This window comes from Filicampus tigris, chromosome 8, assembly GCF_054856515.1.
Source record: "Filicampus tigris isolate MCC_2025a chromosome 8, RoL_Ftig_1.0, whole genome shotgun sequence".
Classification (NCBI taxonomy): domain Eukaryota; kingdom Metazoa; phylum Chordata; class Actinopteri; order Syngnathiformes; family Syngnathidae; genus Filicampus; species Filicampus tigris.
This window is the reverse complement of record NC_141224.1, coordinates 17073321-17094276: the sequence shown is the minus strand read 5'-3', so window position 1 is coordinate 17094276 and position 20956 is coordinate 17073321. Positions and strand designations below refer to the sequence as shown.

Genomic DNA, 20956 nt, shown 5'->3' with positions numbered 1-20956 from the left:
TTGCCGTTGCTGGCAATCCTCGTTAGGGTTCCCGGACACGTCATTTCACAACGGCAACTGTCTATCTGAATCTGATTCGATGAATCGGACAAATAATTGACAAAGAAATGGATCATTAAAATAATCCTTATTTGCGGCCCTATAACAGTGGAAAAGTTAGTGTAGAGCCCTGCAAAGCTATACTGGCAGGAAACCATGACTTATTCTGTTGTATCAACGGGAGAAGGTGGATATCAGGTTAATTGTACCATCTGCCATAATGTGGAAGAGCATTTAGTTATTCTGACTTCCATGTCTATGTCACTGGCATAGAGAGATGAATATATATTTTATAGTAAATAAATAAGGAACAATTCAGCATAATTGGATAATTTCCAGTGGCACACTTGATGATCTTTCACGCAAACTAATGTGTCACGACAAAGTGGTTGGAAATCACTGCTGCAAATATCTGTACATATCTAATTGTAACTAATTTCAAGTCCAACATATCAGCATATTAGAGAAACAAAAACTACATACAGCATACCAGTGCAATGCCTTTATATTTCAACAAAGTTTGTAACCCCTTACCCTTCAAACTGGTTCAACTCTTGTTTGTGATTGAGCTCTTTTAAAGCACTTGAAAATAATTTTTAAACCTCTTATTTGCACTGTATGTTTGGTGCATTAAGATCCCTTTTGCTGTAAATAAACCCGCCTTGGCTTGTCTACAACTGAATATTTTGTTACAAATATAAACCACAACCCCCCTTCCTACAGCATCTAGCTCAATTTACACCTTGCATTTCATCTCGAGTGTGTAAGCATGCTTTAAATCAGCCAAAACTTGACTAGACACTGCACTTAACAGTACTCTTGTTTATCACAAACGTGCTAAGCACAAACAGACAGACATACAGTAACTGTGCTTTAGAAGAGGAAGAAATGGGAAGAAGTGAGCGAGGCTTAGAAAAAAAAAATTGTATCTCTCATCCCAAATCTATACATACCCAAAGATAGTGAGATAATGCTGACCAGAGAGGCAGGACGTGGGGATCGTGCGATAGTAGAGAGCAGTGATCTTGAGGACATCCAGTCCGAGTACAGTAAATCCAACAAAATCTGGCAACACTGTGATCGAATAAATATTCCCACACTGGAGGGACTTGGCTGACTTCAAGGACACCGTGTCCCAGTAAATGTAATAACACTCTTACACCACCATGCACAGCATCACCAACATTGTATGGCGTATGACTATTTGTGTATCAGCAACAATGGATCTTAATCGTTTCTTTAAAACCGAATGCAAGGTGTGTTAGACATGTTCCAGGACTGATGTCAATAAAGTTTTATTTCAAACACAAATTTGGGCTGTACGATTGTGGAAAAAATAATCATAATCATTAAGATTGAAGTCACAATAATTAAAAAAAAACGATTATTTGTTGACTTAAAAACTCAACTAGTCATCATACCCTCAAGCCCATTCGCCCTTGCACATTGAAGACTTCATTCTTGAGCTCTCCCTTCTCTTCGTCAAGTACATAATGGTCTTGTACTTACTTTGTATATTGTGAAATTCAAGCCTCTTGCATTTTCATTCTCCAACATCCACAGCTTTGATGCCTTGTATCTTTGCACAGATTTAAACAGTGAAAAGGGATCTCCCTTATTTCTTTATCATATTTTATCTGATGTTTTTGTTCTATCTTTATTTTCATGACATGGGACTTACTGGGTTATCCTGGGACCTCGGGGGCTGTATTTCGTGTACTATCACGTGGATATGTGTGTCGGTATAATTAAAAAAAAGTCCATGGATCTTTGTATACTTGAATTTTGAGGGAAGTAAAATTCCTTGAATCCTTAAAAACTCTACTTTAAATGTAACTTGAAAGGACCACGGGAAAATGAAATTGTAAGAAAGTAAAATAATAATGTAACAGCAAATAAATAGAAAATAAATACGGATTGTTCCTGTTGTGAGGGCATTGGCCTCTTAGGGGCAGTGTGGTGCCGTGTATGGATTGAATACACACTTACAATGAGATAAGAAGAAAGTTGGGATTGAACTCCATTAATATACTGCAACTCCTTTTTCACAGATTGGGAAGAATTTGTGCATTTGAGTTTTGTTATGTAACCTGTGTGTATGTCTTTCTCCAGTGATTTTGGGTCAATATTGGTTATTTGAAAGAATATCACTCCCGAAGTTGATGCTAATTTCGCGTTAGAATGTCAGTGGGATTTTACATTGATTTTGGCATTAGCGCTAGCGATGTTCTAAAAATGAAGCATGTCTTGTATTTAAATATACAATGTGTGTAATTATTTTTGTTGTACGTTTAATTTTACAGTAAACTCCAACTAGGGTGTCATTAAACAGCTCAAGGCACGCTCAGGCATGGCAGAATAACATGCCACACGCAAGAACATGGTGCATTCAGAGTACTTTCAAGTTAGAAACTTGCAAACGCACAACACCGTTGTGCACATTGTGTTTCTTTGATTATAACCTTTTGAAAGATCCAGAGAAGCCAAAATCCGGATCACGATTAAATTCAGATTGATTTTCCAGCCCTAACACAAACTACAAAATTTTCCTTTCAACGTGGGCATGTCTACAATAAGATAATTTGCTTTTTTTTAGTATGCGAGAAGAGGTGAGAGCATGACAACTCATGGCTACTTCACCATGAAAACATGCCTTGCTCACAATGCCCTGAGCATCCCACAGTTCCAGGCCGAGAAGAACATCACCGCGCTGGAGCAACGTCACAAACCTGACCTGATTTTTCCATTTTTATTTCTTACCTCTTTCCCAAGCTCAATAAGGCCATTAAGGTGGCCTGTTTTAAAGACGTAGACAACATCAAGATAGACGTGATGCTGCAACTGTGGAGGATCCAAGATGAATCCTTCCAGGAGGCTGGAGACTGAGAGAGTGCATTCGACTTCAGTGGGATTAGACTGAAAGATAGAACTTGTAATTTTAACTTGAAATATATCTTCAGTGTCACCAGCCCTGGAATTTTTCTGAAACACTTTATGTTCTCCCTTACAAAGGTAATCTCTAATCTATTTCTTTTGAAGATGAAGAACACAATTTTGTTTTACCAAAATTAAAAAGCAGCGCAACTATGTCAATATTTGCACTTTCATCGAGAGATCAGGCCCGAGGTCAGTAAAGCTGAGAAGGGAGCCTGACTGACATTGTTGTCTTTTTATGGGGATGGGCTGGAGTGGAGGTCAGGGCTCTCACGTTCTTCCACATCAAACCCAACTGAGCATGCCTTCATGAAACTTGCTTTGTATTGGTGTGGAAGTCTAAAATCTATCGGTAAAATGAAGTGTTAAGATTTGGGAGAAACTACATCGGTCTGGAGTCGACCTCTGACTGATTCTTTTATTAAAAGGCGCACCGAATAATTTTATCCATGTACTGTACCACCCTATATACACATTTTATTACAAGCTTTATTACTAGTTATAGTCTGAGAGATTCATCAGGTGAACACTGCTTAGTATGGGTTAGGCCAGCAAATGGTTCGTATACATGTTCTTTACTTGAATATTAGGAGCCGACATTTATGTCATTCAAAATGAACTAGACAGAACTACTACAACAAGTGCTCCTTGATAACAACTTTGAGTGAAACAGTAATTGTGATTCAGAAATAAGTCACATTAGAGCCCTTTTACCCATAGTTAAAATGAAAAGCCAGAGAGAGAATGAACAAATGTTTTTTACAAATAAAACATACCAAGATGAGAGTATGAGGAGAGCTGAGGAAATGGAAGTAATTGGGAACACTGCAGCCCCAGCTGTAAGCTTGCCCAGTCATTCCTGAAAGTTGTGTGCTACTTCCGCATGGTTCCTGCACTGAGGCGAGGGAGTTGGAAGAGCAGGAGGGAGGGGACTGGGGCATTATGTGTGTGTCAGAGAGCGCCTGGAGGTTTCAGGAATTCGGTAAAACAAATAGAAAAACCTCTCAGCGCGCCAGCTGACTGGACGACATGTATGTGAGGAGGCAGGGAAGGATTCATACAAGAGGACAGAAAAAGAGAAATCAAGGCAGACACACGCACACACACACACACACACACACACACACACACACACATCCCTACACACGCACACACACAAAAAGGCACCTGTGTTTAAAAGTGAAGGTCAAGGGTTGTGGAGAGGGGGAGCGACCGACCTCTTTGCCCTCATTTTGAACACTCAACATATCATTCATGTCTTGGAATCGCTCAAGTGCCTACAAGAAACTGGTGTTACTGGGTACGCACACATTCAGAGGCACATGTCAGTGGGAGGTTTAGTCAATGTAGAAAAGGTGCTGAATTGGTTTTCCACTGAAAAATAACCACCAAGAGACATACTTTCCATTGCCATCAACAACGGACAGACACTGCCAATTCTCTAAATAGTTTACAGAACTCACAAAGGCAAACAAGCAGACAGAGCTGCAAACACACAACCAGAAAACAAATGGAGTCAAAGGCATGGATGGGTGCCGAAGCACTCTCACACCAGTTTACATGAGTGTTTGCAGTGTGTACACTGAAAACAGCTCGTCTGCGTCATTGAAAATGTTTGGTCCAGCAATGAAAATGTTTGGTCCAGCAAAACAAAACCAGAGAAAAAGCCGTCCTCACATCTTAAAGATTGGAGCACATGAGCACTAAAACAGAGACGCCGTGAAGGGAGACCCCAATTGTAACTAGGGATATCCTGATCTGAAATCGGGGCCGATCAGGTGCTATTCAACTGATTGGGAACCGGGGTAAATTTTATCGATCGGAAAGTAACCAAATATTCCAAAGCTATGAACATCTTGTCAAATGGAGCAGTAATAGCGTCACTTTATATTACACAATGTTGCATTTTGTTTTTTGGGGAAGGCAAAGGTCAGAGTGGCACTAAGAGTCACATATACAAGGACAGAGGCTCTGTCTTGGCATAGTGCTCTCCCTCCATCAGAATGTAAATTGTTTGGAGCAACAAGGAGACACAAACAATGTTTAAACACTCACGGTAGGCTAAATGATACTTTGAAAATAGCCTAAGTCTGCCTTGTCTGATATAAAGCTGCCTCACTGAACGGCATAAGAGTTGACAGAGCGACAGACAGGTTAGCAACTGTGACGTGTCCAAATGACGTAACTTCAAACAGAAGTTTAACAATTATATGGTGACAAGCAAGCTTTTGCCCCACTGGTTGCATTTAACAGGTCATAAATCAATAGTCGTTTGTAGATGATGTCACAGAGGTACCCACTAACTACGTAGCTGCATCTCAATGACACACTCAACAAAACAGATTCACATTCAACAAAAACAGAAAATGATTATCATGTAGAAAGTCATCCCCAAGGTGAACTGAATGATGGAATGATGGAAATGTAAATGTGTCATTAGGAATGAAATAGGATTGATTTTTTTTTTTGTGGGTATTTTAATTGCGAAACATTACATTTTTGGTGAATGGTATTTTTTGTCATATTAAAAATTGTTTCCATGGTGAATAAAATGAGCTGAATGTTTTGAATTTCAAATGGGAATTGTTTAAATAAGTAACGTTGAATGCGCCATTGGGAATAAATGGTGAATTTTTGGTTGAAAAATGTTGAATTTGGGGAAAAATGTGAATTTGGGGAATGAGAAAAATAGTAGCCCTGAATAGCATTATTTTTTGGGGGAGTGTGTTGAAATTGGAATGGGGTGAATCAGTAAAGGAATGTGGCAAAAAGGGAGAATATGAAAGAGAATATGTGAATGTGTGGGTTTCTTTTTTGGCGGGGGGTGGGGGTGTGTGGAAAAATGTAGAAGGAGTAACATGTCAAAAATGTGAGGAGTAGAAGAAGAATAAAGTTGGTGTATACAAATACATGTTTATTAAGCGCCCTGCACATTGATATGTATTGTGCTTGATGTTAGCATTCTATTAGTATAAATGTCATGGTTATAATTCATGTATGTGTAAATTTTATGCTAAAAACCCATCAAGAATTTCAGTACAAAAACCAGTGACGTAAAATAAAACATGTCTGAGATTGACCAATACACATTCTGAGTTGTTCAATATGTGTATCATCAAATTTAGAGCTAAAAAGAGAAAAAAAAAACCCAAAGACAAACGATAGAACTTTAGTTTATTTTGAGTGTTACAAAAAGCAGTTGGCAATAATTTGGTGGATCGGCCCAAATGATGTAAATATAAACGTAAAAATATTTGTTATAACATATATACACTTTTTTTTTATGTACAGTGGTACCTCTACTTCCGAACATCTCTTCATACGAAATTTTAAAGTTACGAAACGACCCTAGGTGTGATTGTGAGTGCCGATGTTTGTCTCTGTGTGCCCTGCGATTGGCTGGCAACCAATTGGGGGTGTCCTTCGCCTACTGCCCGAAGACAGCTGGGATAGGCTCCAGCACGCCCCGCGACCCTTGTGAAGATAAGTGGTATAGATAATGGATGGATGGATGAAAGGGGGATGCGTTTGTTTGATCTCGCCAAAGAATATGACCGTAATGTATCGACAGTCGCCACGTTATTAAATCAGTTCTTTACAAAACGCCAGGCAAAAAACACTTCTGAGAGAGAACATGAACCAAAGAGTGCAAAAAGCGATGAGGACAGCAATTAAAAGGTAAACAACCATCATTTGTATTCTTTACTATTGTTTTTACATTAAGCACAACTCTCATTTATTGTGCAATAATCTAATTGTAACATGTATTTGTTACATGTTTTGATGCATTTTTATGCTTTATAAAACATTTATGTCTGAATATTGGGGGGCTTGGAACGTATCAGGGCATTTACATGGAAAACGCGTCTCTATTACAAAATTTTCTACTTAAGAAATTTCTTCCAGAACCAATCAATTTCGTAAGTAGAGGTACCACTGTATTGCTGAGGTATCTTATCGGGACTCAGTATTGGATTATTAAAACCAAAGAAGTGTGATCGGGACATGCCTAATTACCTACCGATGCAAACAGTTTGGCTGGCGTCAGAGAAGCATTGCGGGAAAAAAGTAAAAAGAGCTCATGTTCAGCTGGATAAACTGATTTTGAAATGTCTACTTGGTTTACAGGAAAAAATAAAAATCACAGTCCTTTACCTCTGTTCATCATTTACAACTCCCCTACACCTCTTCCAGTCCCCCGCTTCATTTCCTGGTCCACACGCGCTCTTAATGGGCCGTCTGGGAATTAGAACGTCAACAAAATTCCTTTTTTGCCCGGCCTACTTATTTTGAGTCATACTTATGTCACTTTGAGAGACATTCATTTTGGACCTTTTCACCTTTCAACTAAAAATTTACTGCGCAGACCTGAATCTTTGCCATGGCTTCTAATTTAAGCCTACAACTTCTCCACATGGAAATAAACAACTTCCCCGCTCGTGATGACCTTGAACTTGAATGAAACTTCATGTTTGGAAGCTGAGACTAACATTAAGCATCAAGCAGGTGTATTCATTCCTCAGATTGCAATCTTAACCCAGCACGTCCCCACAAAACTCATTAATGGTAAGCACTGGCAGGTTATAATTAAACTCAGATTTTGCACAGATAGAAATACCTTTACTGGAAGTGCAAAAGAGATCAGTGACAAGAACAGGCCCTGGATCACAGGCATGATACATCTGATAAATAGTTTGGTCACACATTACTGTAAAGTGGTATGTTACTGGAACTAGCACTGGCTGGCTCCATGTGCAGATCATTAACTACCATGATGATGTTTATGATGATAGCGAGCTTTCAAACTCCAGGAACAGGCAGCCCAGTGTCCTAATCTTAGACACACAAGTGGAAATGGGCACAGGCATATACAATCCCGCCATGGACACTGTTACACACACACCCTTTGGTTCACACACATGTACCATAGAGATCATGTGCTAGCAATCACCAGGCCTGAAATTAGCAAAGAAAATGGGGCAGATGTTAGCCAGGGAAATTCCTAAACGTCTTGTGCAACACACAACGGACCGCTAAGTGCATCTGATTTATGATATTCCAAAACTCCAACAAACACAATCCAACAAAATCTTTCAAAATGCACTCCTATTTATTGCAGATGTCTTGCTCTGTTCATCAAGCGACAAAGCCTCTGACGTTCTCTATGTGGACAGTATTTTGCATCAAGCGAAACCACATACAATTTTACTGATGAGTGAAATGCCACAACTACATGAAAGTCCTCTGGAGAAAAATAACTGGATCACGAAAAGCGACTGGATTTCAACAGTGTGGCACAAATGTTCCTGTTTTGGTGAGAGCAGGTTGCACTTACATATATGCCAGTGGAGGGTTCTCTGGGAGGTAGCGACCCAGGACTGAGCACGGGTGAGCTGGCTGGACTGCAGAGCTCAGGGAAAGGGTTGGGGATGGCAGGGAGAGAGGAGGTCCTTAGTTGTTGCTGCTCCTCACGCAACCTCCTGGACAATAGGAAGAGGACACCAAAACAGTGAGTACGTTTGCATGCAAAAAGAACAGCTACCTCCAAAGTTTAACTTTGGCATTTCATTGGAATTTTCTGCTTGTCTCATTTATATTCACTGGGGAAATTACCGTATTTTCTGGATTATAAACCGCTACTTATATAAAGATGCGGCTATTCTGTGGATTTTTCTTTTCCGCTAGGGGTGGTCTAACCGGAATTACAATACAATATAATACAATACAATTGCCATTAACAGGATGTGACTGCAGGTGGAGGAGTTCGACAGGTAAGGGCGCAATGCACAAGGTTATGAATAAGGTGCTATCTGCGGAAGTGGTGGACATTAACTGACAAACTAGAGTGTCAGCGGGCAGTGAAATGAAGTTAGTACTTTATTTGATCTTGGTTTTGTTCCGTTTTAATCAGCAAACTTGCTGCTGTGTTAAAAGGCACTGTTAGGAAAGAATCTGTTCAGGTACATACATGTACATTTACAATTCAAAATAGTTCTGTAAATGCAGTAAATATCTAATTTTGCAACATAGAAGGTGCAGCTTATATATGTTTTTTTCATTTTTTTTAAAATAGAGCGGGTGCGGCTTATATAAAGGTGCAGCTTATAGTCCGGAAAATATGGTAGCTAGAAAACAACTGGCCAGATAACAGAGCAAACAGTAAACTAGATCACTTTGGTGATATCAGAGGTGGGCATTCCGCCAGACAATATCTTGATATCGCGATATTAAAATTGTCACGACATATCGTCATCGCCATGTCACGATATTAAATGCAGCAAATCTGTTTAAAAGGCAGAGTTGTTTTCCATTTATGCAGTTCCAGCACCCTCTGGCGGTTAGTTAATTTGTGCAGTTTAATTTAATGCTTGACTTGCCAAGCCCATTTATTTGAGAATGCTGTTATTATATACAAAAACAGAATATTGTGATTTTTTTTGTTTTTTAATATGACCTTTTTTTTTTTTACAATACCACAAGCTTTTATACAGTACTGCGAGCTTTTATATCGCCAACCTCTCCACAATATCGCGTTAATTATCGTATCATGAGGTTCATATCGTGATATTATCTTATCTCGACATTTGGATATCGTGCCATCCCTAGTAGCTTTAAAATGTTTTGTTGGTACTAAATTAAAATATGAACTGACATTTATGGTAATGACATAATACAGCTTTCTGAATAGTGCAAAATGGGTATAACTTTGGGATAACAAGACCCGCTGACACATGTGAAATATGGGCAGGAGCGGAGATTAGAAGTTCTTTTCTGTATAGCACCCAAGCTCATGTCTGTTTCTGTCTGATCTTGCCATAATGAACAGTCAAGCCAGGAGAAATCACAGACCCCTGCAGCCTGCTGGCTAATTTTCTGCAATATTTATCACACATCAATATTAAATAAGACATCTCTTTAAAGCATTTTTTTTTAAATTAGGCTCACGCACTATAAGCTTGTGGCTCAGAAGAGGGATGATGGTTTGACAGCCGATCATAAACTTTTCAGGATTGAATCTTTTTTGGCGGTGAATAGTGCGCTCAGAAAGCCATTGTGGGAGACTCTCTCTTTTCGACTCGTTCTCCCTGCCTCTATCATTTCTCTGTAGAACCCAGCAAGTTCAAAAGGGAGCGGGGCTTTTGATGTCGTCCCATCTGAGCTAGCGAACAGGGTTATCCAGAGGTCAGCTCTGAATAATAAGAACTTCAGGGCCTGAGTCGGTGCTTGTGTGTGAGTGCTTGTGAGAAGAGGCGAGAAAGCGAGAGTCCTTAAAGACAGAATACTCTATTACCTGATCATTTCTTCTCTACTTCTGTCAAATAGTCCGGACAGGGATAATTATTACAGACCGCTTTGGAGTGAATGTATATGATAAAACCTATAATGAACGCCTCAGGGAGACTGTGAGCTACGACTATTTAAACCGAGAAATGGGCTTACGCTTGATGATAAAATTAATGAGAATTGGACCTGATGGTGTTGTTTGAGACAAACAGGGCCTGACAAGAGGGAAGAGGGCATTGAAAGGTTACAGATAAGGAATTATATGGAAACATTTATATATTGGGAGTGTGTGCGGGGATGGTAATAAATATGCACTCAAATCTGTCTATTACTCTATCACATTCTAGCTGCATTTAGTACAATCACTGGAAAGTAAAAAAAACAAAAGTGTATTCTCTTAATTTGACTGCCCCTAAACTTTTGCAATTTGTAATTCTACCAAACTCTTCTGAAACCTATGTGCCTCTGTAGTCACATAAAACTTGGGACTTCAAACAAAATTATTTGAGATCTCAGCACATTGTGCAAAACCACACTTCAATAAACATCAAAGTTATTTTTTTCCACTTTGAATGAGTGGCTTTTTTGATGACTGACTGTTTGACCCAGGAACAGTCTTCCAAAGGTGTGTAGATATATATCTATATCTATATCTATATATATCGTATATACGATTTGTGTATATATATCTATATCTATATATATCTATATATATATATATATATATATATATATATATATATATACACACACACACACACACACACACACACACACACACACACACACACACACACACACACACACACACACACACCTACATACATACACACACATACCGGTATATAATGTGTCCCGGAACTTACTGTGTTCAACCTCTGTGCGATGTGCAACAAAGCATATACAGAAAAGTAAAAAAAAACAAATGCAAATAATTTCTTTTCAAGGATCATAACGATATTATAGTTGCTCAACAAAAATGTAGGCAAATGTTGATCCCTAGTTTGTGCTTTTACTTATTGATGGATGCTAATAATTAACATCTTGTTGCTTTGTCATTAGAATATATCAATCATCTACTCTGTTGCATTAGAAGTGTGGTCTTCACATGCTGAAAGCTCAAAAATGTCTACTGCCGTTGTATTCCTCACATGCCTGTGGGAACGACTCACACATGCAATGATCAAAGTTTGAATGACTGGATACTTTTTGCTTTTGTCATAAGATTTACGAGGAACAGAAGTAAGTGACAATTCAGACAATGCTGAGCATGTTTGTGGGAAAACCAAATCCACAGGCTACTTCCAGCACTGCCGCTAGCCTGGCTACGATTCTTCCACCCACCCACAGCCCTGCTGAGAACAGCAAGATCAGATCAGGAACCCAAGATCACTAAAATGAAAGTTACTTTCAATTTTACATACTACCGACTGTATTTTGTATTTCAGTAATGTGTAATTATTTTTTGTTCGAATGGATACACTGTATTAGCAGCAAAGGAAGTTGAAAACCCTCATATATGGGAGCATTTTACCAACTTGGGGTGAAACGAGTCCTCAAATTAATGATACAGGATTTTTTTTTTTGCCTCAACACCGTCATTCCAAGTTAGTGTTGGGTCGTTTGCAAATGATTCGTTCAAAAAGAACAAATCTTTTCCGTGAACGTGAGTGAATAGATGACTTCCTCAAGTGATTTGTTGTTATTCTTCTTTTTTTAAAATATATCTTTATGCAAGCAAAGAACAAGTACAGAACAGAGTGATTTGTTCTTTTCTCAGTTCATTTGAGCTCAGCCATGCGCATGTCATCAATCTTCACAAACGACCAATCATCAGCCAGCGTCAGATTAAGGCGGGATTTTATGAACGTACTGCCACGATATTGGTGTTAATGAAGGAATCAGTGAGGTAACTTCCCGTTCATGAACGAGTCAGTGAGTGAACGTGCTGTATTGCCATTATCGTTCATAAATTATAGCTGCAACCTTTTTAATAGAAATAATAATACAAACGCACAAATTACAACTACCATATGTTCCGGCCTATAAGACGCACCATTATATAAGGCGCACCCACGCTATTTAAAAAAAAAAATTATGAACAAAACATATATAAGCCGCACGTTTATATAAGCCACACCTATGTTGAAAAATTTGATATTTAGTGCATTTACAGAACAATTTTGAACTGTAAATGTACATGTATGTACCTGAATAGATTCTTTCCTAACAGTGCCTTTTAACATGGCAGTAACTTTGCTGATTAAAATGGAACAAAACAAAGAGAAAATAAACTGTATTTATTTATCTTAATTTCTCCTCTGTTTGAAATCACAAGTCACTTTATTCATCTTCACTGAAACCCATGAAGTCGTCTTCTATGTTGCAAAATTAGATATTTACTGCATTTACAGAACTATTTTGAATTGTAAATGTACATGTATGTACCTGAACAGATTCTTTCCTAACAGTGCCTTTTAACATGGCAGCAAAACGGAACAGACTCAAGAAAAAATAAACAGTACTTATCGTCATTTCACTGCCCGCTGTCACTCCAGTTTGTCAGGTAATGTCCACCGTTTTGCTCTACTACATACCGCATACCACCTAATGCAATAACCTAGTGCTTAGCGCCCTCGCCTGTTGAACTCCTGCAGTCACACCCTGTTAATGGCAAATGTATTGAATTGTACTGTAATTCTGGTTAGAGCGCAATTAGCGGTGGGAAAAAAATCCACAGAATAGCCGCACCGAAAACATAGGAAAAAAGTAGCATCTTATTATAGTCCGGAAAATCCGGTACTGCAACATCAGGGTGAGCAAAATACTGTTTTCTTTTTTTTTTTTTTTGTGTGTGTGTAATTCTCTCCGGCTGGGAGAGGTGGCGTGCTCATGCGTGTGTGTGGTTGGGGGGGGGGGGGGGGGGGATTCGGTGACCAAATCTTTTGAATGGTTCTTTTTGTTGAACTGATTCGAATGATTCAGTTCACTTAAAGAACTGTGATGCCCATCACTATTCCGAGTCAGACAGACATGTCAAGGATGCTGCAAACATACTCAACAAACACGCCGCCTCCGCGAAGGCTAACTTCAAAATAAAGCTTTTCAAATAATATATTGAGTCATTGATGCTAATAGCCTTAGTAGACTTTAACTTTGAAGTTGGCCCGCGTGGTGGCGTAGTTGCTAATTTGACTTCCGTTTTCAATGGTTTGGCTTGCCTGATCGCAGTTTTGACATTAGTTGCCACCAAAATCAACACAAGGCCATCCCGAAATCATATTCTGTCACCAATTTAGTACGCTAAAAGCGTTTTATAAAATAAATGAAGACAAAGTTCTATTTATCTTTTTTTTTTTTTTTTTTTTGCTGATCTGAAAAATGATCCTTGTGCGACTCAAAATCCGCGGTCCGATCCGAAACGTGCCACTACTGGCTACTGTCCGTTTAATCGGTTGGCACTCACCGCACTGCCAGGATGTGCATGGGCTGTGAACGTCGTAGGCTTGCTTGGGATAGGTCTGCCGATGTGGAAGAGGGTGGTTCTGGTGAGCAATGGCTTAGCACGTGATGACTCTGCCGCAGTGGCGTGTGGTGCGTGTTAGGGCGATGGTGGTTGTGATGTTGCTGGGAGGAGGTTGAGGTCTGTCCGTTTTGAAGTCGCGATGTAGACTCTGTCTGCTGGGCACTGCAGGTGGAGTATACACTCTCCAGTGAAGAATTCATGTCATTCACCAGGGCCTCTAAATCAACATCATCCTCTGGAAGACAAGACAAAAGATAAGGGGAATACAAGTTTAAAACTAATTTGTTGCAGAGAAGGCAGATTTGCAAACATTTTGGAAAGTAATGTAATAGCAATGTTTTCGCCCCTTCCAATATTGCGATCGCGAATTAATACGTGAGTATTCTTTCAAGGTCCTCTTTTCATGTATTTGAAATGATAAACAAATGCATTATTTGGGAAATTTAAATAGTTTTTATTTCACAACTTTAAAGGGAAAGTCAACCCAAGAAAATTATTTGCAATCATATATGTTCCTTCACTCGTCTAAACACAGCATTCTGATTAATATTGCATGTGTGGAATGAGTTAAGCAGCAAAATCTACCCATTTTTAGCCATATTAGGGGGCAGCCATTTTGTCACTTTTGTCAACTGAAAATTACATCACAGTTACTCAGGGCTCAGGTCGACCAATCACAGCCCACCTGTTTTCTGAAGCTGAGCCATGATTGGCCATTACCTAAGCCCTGAGCAACTGTGATGTCATTTTCAGTCGATGGCAAGTGGCAAAATGGCCGCCCCCTGAGATGGACAAAAACAGCTAGATTTTACTGCTTAACTCACAGTCCATAAATGCAATATTCATTTGATTCACACTTTTGCCACGACACTAATTTAGCAGGATTTTCTTGACTATGGACACGATGCTGCCCTATGGGTAAAGCTCCAGGATAACATGTACATGCACAAACCTGCCCGTAACACTCAACTCCCAGCACTGGGGTTCACTGCAATGGCATCATATTGTCGACATCTGCTCAAAATTCACTGCATGTATCGAACCTTCTGCTTTTGGAGGTCTTAAAAACCAGTCGTCAAATTCTTTTTTGGAGGAGAAATCTATCATCAAAGCCCTTGTGAAAACCTCCAGGCACATTTAAATTCATGAAGTGAATTTTTCAACTGACTCCAGAAGCATTATGTATCAAAGTTTGAAGTGAGCGCAATTGATGGGAAGTTCTCATTTAATTGCTTCATACTGTGCAAGTTTTATCTCAAGGGGTAAACTGAGCACAAAATTTTGCTCTTTCCAAATTACAATCCGCACTGGCGATTCAGATTAATAACTCTTCATTACAAAAAAAGAAACCTACTTCATGACTCTATCATCAAATCACTGCAACCAGAACCCACAAATCTGGTGTGAACTACAATTGCACCACTGGGGGGAGACAAGAACCACTTATAAGTGGCAGAAGCTCTCAAACTGTGTGGCAGGAAGTCAAATTGACATTAGGAGATGATGAAAATGTTAAATTCAACTTAAAAAACAGATAGACCCTGCATAATACACATATATGTTCCATTTATTTGAATGTTAATATATTGTTTATGTTCAACTACTGCAAAATGTTGTCATATTGAGTTTGGGTTAATGCAGGACAGTTGATGGCTGGATCCTGACAAGAAATGTCAAGTTTATAATGATATACTTCACCAAACCACTGCAACAAAATATCTTGTGTTAAAACATGCCTGGATGGAGCAGCACAGTCCTGCCTCGAAACAACAAAGTGTACGACAAAGAACTAGTCATAGATCAGTTTTCTTGGAGGACTTTTTCCTGAAAACGTGTCAGGTAGCTGAATCACAGGTGCCTGTAAATCACAGGTGGTTAATCCGCTGGTATTAATAGCAACATGCAAGCTGGAGCCGCTACTTATAGATAGCCCGGGGAGCTAAAGAGATGTAAACCACGGGACACAGGGTGCATACAAGGCCATATATAGGGAGGGCTAAGGACAGAGTTAGAGAATCAGGCGATGTAAATATTCAACAAAGACTACGTCAACTAAGTCAAATAACAACCATCGCATCGTAATGTTCGTTCCGCTTGTTGAGACATGTGAACTCAAACGAAAACATTGACCATTTTAGGTCAAACTAGCATGACTCCTACGAAGAAAACTGCTTATGTAAAGGAACACAACCCACATTTTTACCACTGGATCAAGGATTTGTGAGTCATTATCTGTCGCATGATCATAATCAAGCTTTGCATGTTGCAATAAGGCAAACAAAGGTGTGCGTCATGCGGGCTGTTGACGCCGCAACGCATGACGAACACACACACGTGACTGAACCTAGTGGAACCAGACGAGAGCAACACGAGACTCGTTGTACCAAGGGCAGGCAAAAGGGAGCACGTAAACGCCTTTATTCATACCAAGCAAACATACAGCTGCCATGACACGGCTGACCTTACATTATTACAGCCAATCATTAGATCCTCTTAAAATATCAGAGCAGCTCAGGCAGCAGGGAGCACACAAAGCAGAGCTGCTGACAGTAGGAATTTGCGACTGTGATGCAGTTGCTGAAACATATTTTGGGAGCGAGTCATGTGGCGAGGCCTCTTATTAAACTGGACGCTCTCGCTTGAACCTGTATTCACACTCGGGATATTAAATCATTGTTCAAAGTCAAAGTTTCGTGGGATCTGGTGTGATGGATTGATCAACGTGATGGAGCGTAAAATTATTGCCAGGACAACCTTCTGTATGACTTCTTGGAAGAGAGGAGTTGAATTAAATGGAATCGACGAAAGGATGTGGTTCTTGATCTGCTCGATTTTAAAGCCTTAAATGGGAAGTCAACCCCATTTTTTTCTTTCCAATAATACAGTATGTTCTATGCCCCTCCAAGAGTCTAAACACGACATTCTGATTATTATTGCGTTTGTGGAATATGAGTTAAGCAGCAAAATCCATCGCAGGGGCCAGCCATTTTGTCACTTTTTTGTCGACTGAAACTGACATCACAGTTGCTCGTTGCTCAGGTCACGACTAAGCCCACCTGTTTTCTGAAACTGAGTCATGATTGGTCGTGACATGAGCCCTGAGAAAATGTGATGTCATTTTCAGTCGACAGAAAGTGACAAAATGGCCGCCCCGAGATGGCTAAAAACAGGTGAATTTTACTGTTTAACTCATATTCCACAAACGCAATATTAATCAAGTTGCCGTGTTTATACTAGTGGGGCTGCATAGAACGAATTCTTGAAAAAATATGTTTGGGTTTACATCACCTTTAAAGAAAAGGCCACATTTCTATTAAAAGGTCCATGTAACAGTTCCTCAGATATGACTCATGACAAAAATTAAAACGTTGCTCATCAATGCTGGCAGCCACTCAAACCTGCAGTGGACTTCAACTTTTTTCCCTTAGTCTCTGTATTAATATTCTGTGAAAGTTTCTTACATGCATGTCAGCTGCCCTGCAGACTGAATCGTCTTCCCTGCGTCACTGAATACAGTAGAACCACCCTGAGGTGAGCCAATTGGTTTCAGATGTAATCTGGAAATTTTAGAATAACATACTAGTAAGAGATTTGTACCATTCTGGACAATTGGCGTGGACACAAAAAGGGAAATGATGCACAAACACACTAAAAATTACAATAAAAACAGAAGGCAATAAGCTACAGTCTCGCATGAATCTACCTTAGCAAGACATTTCGGAAAGTTCTCTGTTGGGTCACGTCAGTATTTCCTTCTATTTGCAATTATGTTCGTTGCAAAGCAAAGTTTTACAAATATGTTCTCCCCACAGCTGCAGTCTAAATGTTAATCAAAAGCATTCTTGTATCAAAGAACGTCGTACAATTTATGGTCTTGAGAGTAAGCAAAACAAGTCACGCAATTATGACTTTTGTTTCTCAGCTGAACCCACGTCTTGCTCATCAAGACAGAACATCACCACAACCAACTGCAGCTGCACGCTAAAATCTCTCAACTACTTCCCTGCAATTTCTATTGATCAAGCATTTCATCAAAAAATGGTGGCCCAAGTCAGCTGCCGAGTATTATATCACTTCTCTGTCAAGCGGAAGCATCGGGTATACTACAAGTTCCTCATAGGTTAAAAGGACAAAACTGTCATTATTGTTTTAAAAGTTCCTTTGTTTCATGGGCTGTGACATGTTTAGCCTTTTCCCTTCTCTTTAAGAACATATAATTGGTTAAATTGGGGGGGAAAAATCCTCCAACATCCTCCATTGTCTTAGCCAATTTATATGCAGTACTAACCAACTGTAAAACTAGTTAAGTCTGTAGGAATCTGCATAAAAGCTTGTTTTGAATATTCCTGGTAATTAGGGAATGAGACAAAGCCAAAACAAGACCATTGTACTGGTGGCAGATGCATATGGCTCACCGTTTGTCTTTGAGCCAGGAATGTAGTCTGTGTGCCCTTTATTCAGCTGGTTGCAAACTGAAAAGAGGGGTGACGCTCACTTAGAAAAAGGAATGGCGTCAAGTGGTTTACATGCATAGAACATCGATTGAACACACATGCACAAAACAGCATGTGAAATGTGAATTCAAGCCCAGCAGAGGGGCTTCCATTCAAAAGGGACCAGTGGGAGCATAGACAGAGCAGGTCTGAACTGTAAAGTGTGGCTGTGGGGTGTACAATACCACTGGTGACAGAGTGCGCGCACACACACACACACACACACACACCCACCCCCACACACACAGAAACACACGCACCCACGCAAGGCCAAGCCTCCTGATGGGGCGGGGGAGACAGTGTGCGAGGGTCAAAGGGAAACAGAAGAGGCAAGGGAAGGAAAACAGAGACAAATACGTAGCATAGAGGGAAAAGGAGAGATCACCGAGCTAGACTCTTATTTAAGGGGTACTGTGGTGGGCATTTGGGGAAGGGGACTCGCTTCACAGGACACAGCTTTCTCAGTAGCACCTGTTTTCTTACGCTTGGTTGTATGGAATACATCTTTAAATAATGAAAAAAAAAATGCAGCAAATGTCTTCATAGTCACATTAGTAATTAATGTTTGCCTGTCAAGGTTGAAACATCAACACAATTTACGATAAAGCATTGTACACTGTCATCTAGTCCCGCTACCCCCCGCCCCCCAAAAAGAAAAAATAGTATTGAAAGGATGACATCATCCTAATTTACTCACAAATAAAGTTAGTGCGCAATTTGGGCCTTACTACTTAATTGAATACAAAGCTGATGCTCACATGAAGCCATGCCTTATTCTGCTGTTGTATGCATGGCAACATGTCGATACACAGGTTCATTGTACCATCTGCCATCGAAGGGAAGGGCATTTAATCGAAGTGTAACAAAAAAAAAAAAAGATTTGAATTGGAATACGTATCGAATTTTATGAGCGACATTTGCCATTTGTAAATTGGCTTGGTCTTAATAAGTACTAACAAAAAATATCAACTCAAATTTTTTTCATATAAATGAAGATAAGTTGGATCTATTCCTGCTGGACTCTCGATGATTTGATTTTTGTTTGCAGCAGCAAAGCACATACACGTGTGGACAAAATTTGCGGTACCCCTTGTTAATGAAATAAAAATAAAGTAATAAAATAAAGAAAAATAATAGAAGGAATAAATTAAAATAAAATTAACCAATTAAAATCAGAAACTGCTTTTGAAATGTAGTTAAACAGAATTACATTTAAAAAACAAACAAAACAAAACAAAAAAAACAACATGAAGCAGGCCTAGACAAAAATGATAGTACCCCCATAAAAGATTGAACATAATTTGACTACAGGGACATGTTCAACCAAGGTGTGTCCTCTAATTAGCATCACAGGTGTTTCCAAAACTTGTAATCAGTCAGTCGGTCTATTTAAAGGGTGACAAGTAATAACTGTGCCGTCTGGTGACTAAACAGGCACTGGAAAAAGCGAAGGAGGGAGTTTTCTCAGGGGAAGGAAATTATAGGCAGGCGTTAAAGGTAAAGGCTATGATACCATCTCCAAGCAGGTTTACAGTATGTTCTTGTTGCACATATTCCGAAATTTAGTGGTGCCATCTCCCTGAGCGTACACGCAGGAGGAAAACTGATGACAAATTGAAGGGACGCAAAGCAGCGTCTGCCGAACAAATGTTCAAGACACATATGGCTGTGTCAACGGGACAAAAAGAAACAAAAATGAAGTAATTTAAAAACCAACTAAAAAATTAAATGAACTTCAATTCACATGCTGTGAATGAATGAAGCGTAAAGAGACCAATAATGGTGCAAGCATCCAGAAATTATTGCCATTTTTGTTTAAGGAAGTTGGTATAGCAGCACACTTCCATGGACTGATGGGTATGAGTTTGATCAAGTTCTTCCTTGCCATTGTGGACGAATAGGGTCCACGTCTGTTGAACTTCTTCAAACCGATGCGCATAAACACAAACAAGTTCTGGAAGCTCTTCTGAAGCTTCAAACTGAAAGAGGTCAGTCCACTGGTTGCTCAGAAGATGCCATAGAGATGGTGCTTTTTTTTACTGGCTCATTTTGCTGACAAGGACGAGCATCTGTTCCATTTTATCGAAAAGACAAGCCTTGCTGAGGAGGTCCGCAGATGGGGTTACAGAGCAAAACCGCTTTCAGCATTTCTTCCAAAACAACACAAGTTGATAGTCAAGTTATTAAACATCATAAAATAATTATGTCTCCAAACTGCTCAATTGCAGATCTTTATAGACTTCCATTGTTTTGGAAAAATCCTGGAAGCTGTTAGTGTTTGAGGATTAAAAACACTAACTATGGACTTGCCAATAGCATGAGTGGGAATAGATAACTAACAAAAGATGCATTTTGCTGAGTTGCTGTTCCAGCTCAACTTTAACTCATTCACCGCCAGACATGTAAAGGCCCTCTTTTACCCTAACGTTTGAAAAATATTGAAAAAAATGTAAATAAATTCCTGGGATTGAATGGCTGGACTGAGAAAAGACAAATACGTCAATGGCAGTGAATGAGTTAATAGGTCATCAGTAAAGGCTTGTTAGTTCACAGTTACTTCATATGTGAATTGATATTTGGCGAATCTAGCTTGATTTTTTTTTTGTGTCTCTTTTTGTCTAATACTTTACGGACAACACCTCAATTTTCTGAAAAACTTTAAAGAGATCAGACTGAATGG

At 39.5% G+C, this 20956-nt stretch overlaps 1 protein-coding gene across 6 annotated transcripts in view; it reads right to left on the bottom strand.

The window, feature by feature from the left end:
- Positions 1 to 20956, bottom strand: part of grb10b (growth factor receptor-bound protein 10b) — a 79819-nt gene that overhangs the window by 31348 nt on the left and 27515 nt on the right. For all 6 annotated transcript variants that reach the window (XM_086038543.1, XM_086038547.1, XM_086038546.1 and 3 more), the window contains exons 4-5: positions 13724 to 14018; positions 8309 to 8453 (exon numbers count right to left, since the gene is read on the bottom strand). In XM_086038543.1, coding sequence (XP_085894669.1) covers positions 8309 to 8453; positions 13724 to 14018 — 440 coding nt within the window. The remainder of the gene's footprint in view (positions 1 to 8308; positions 8454 to 13723; positions 14019 to 20956) is intronic.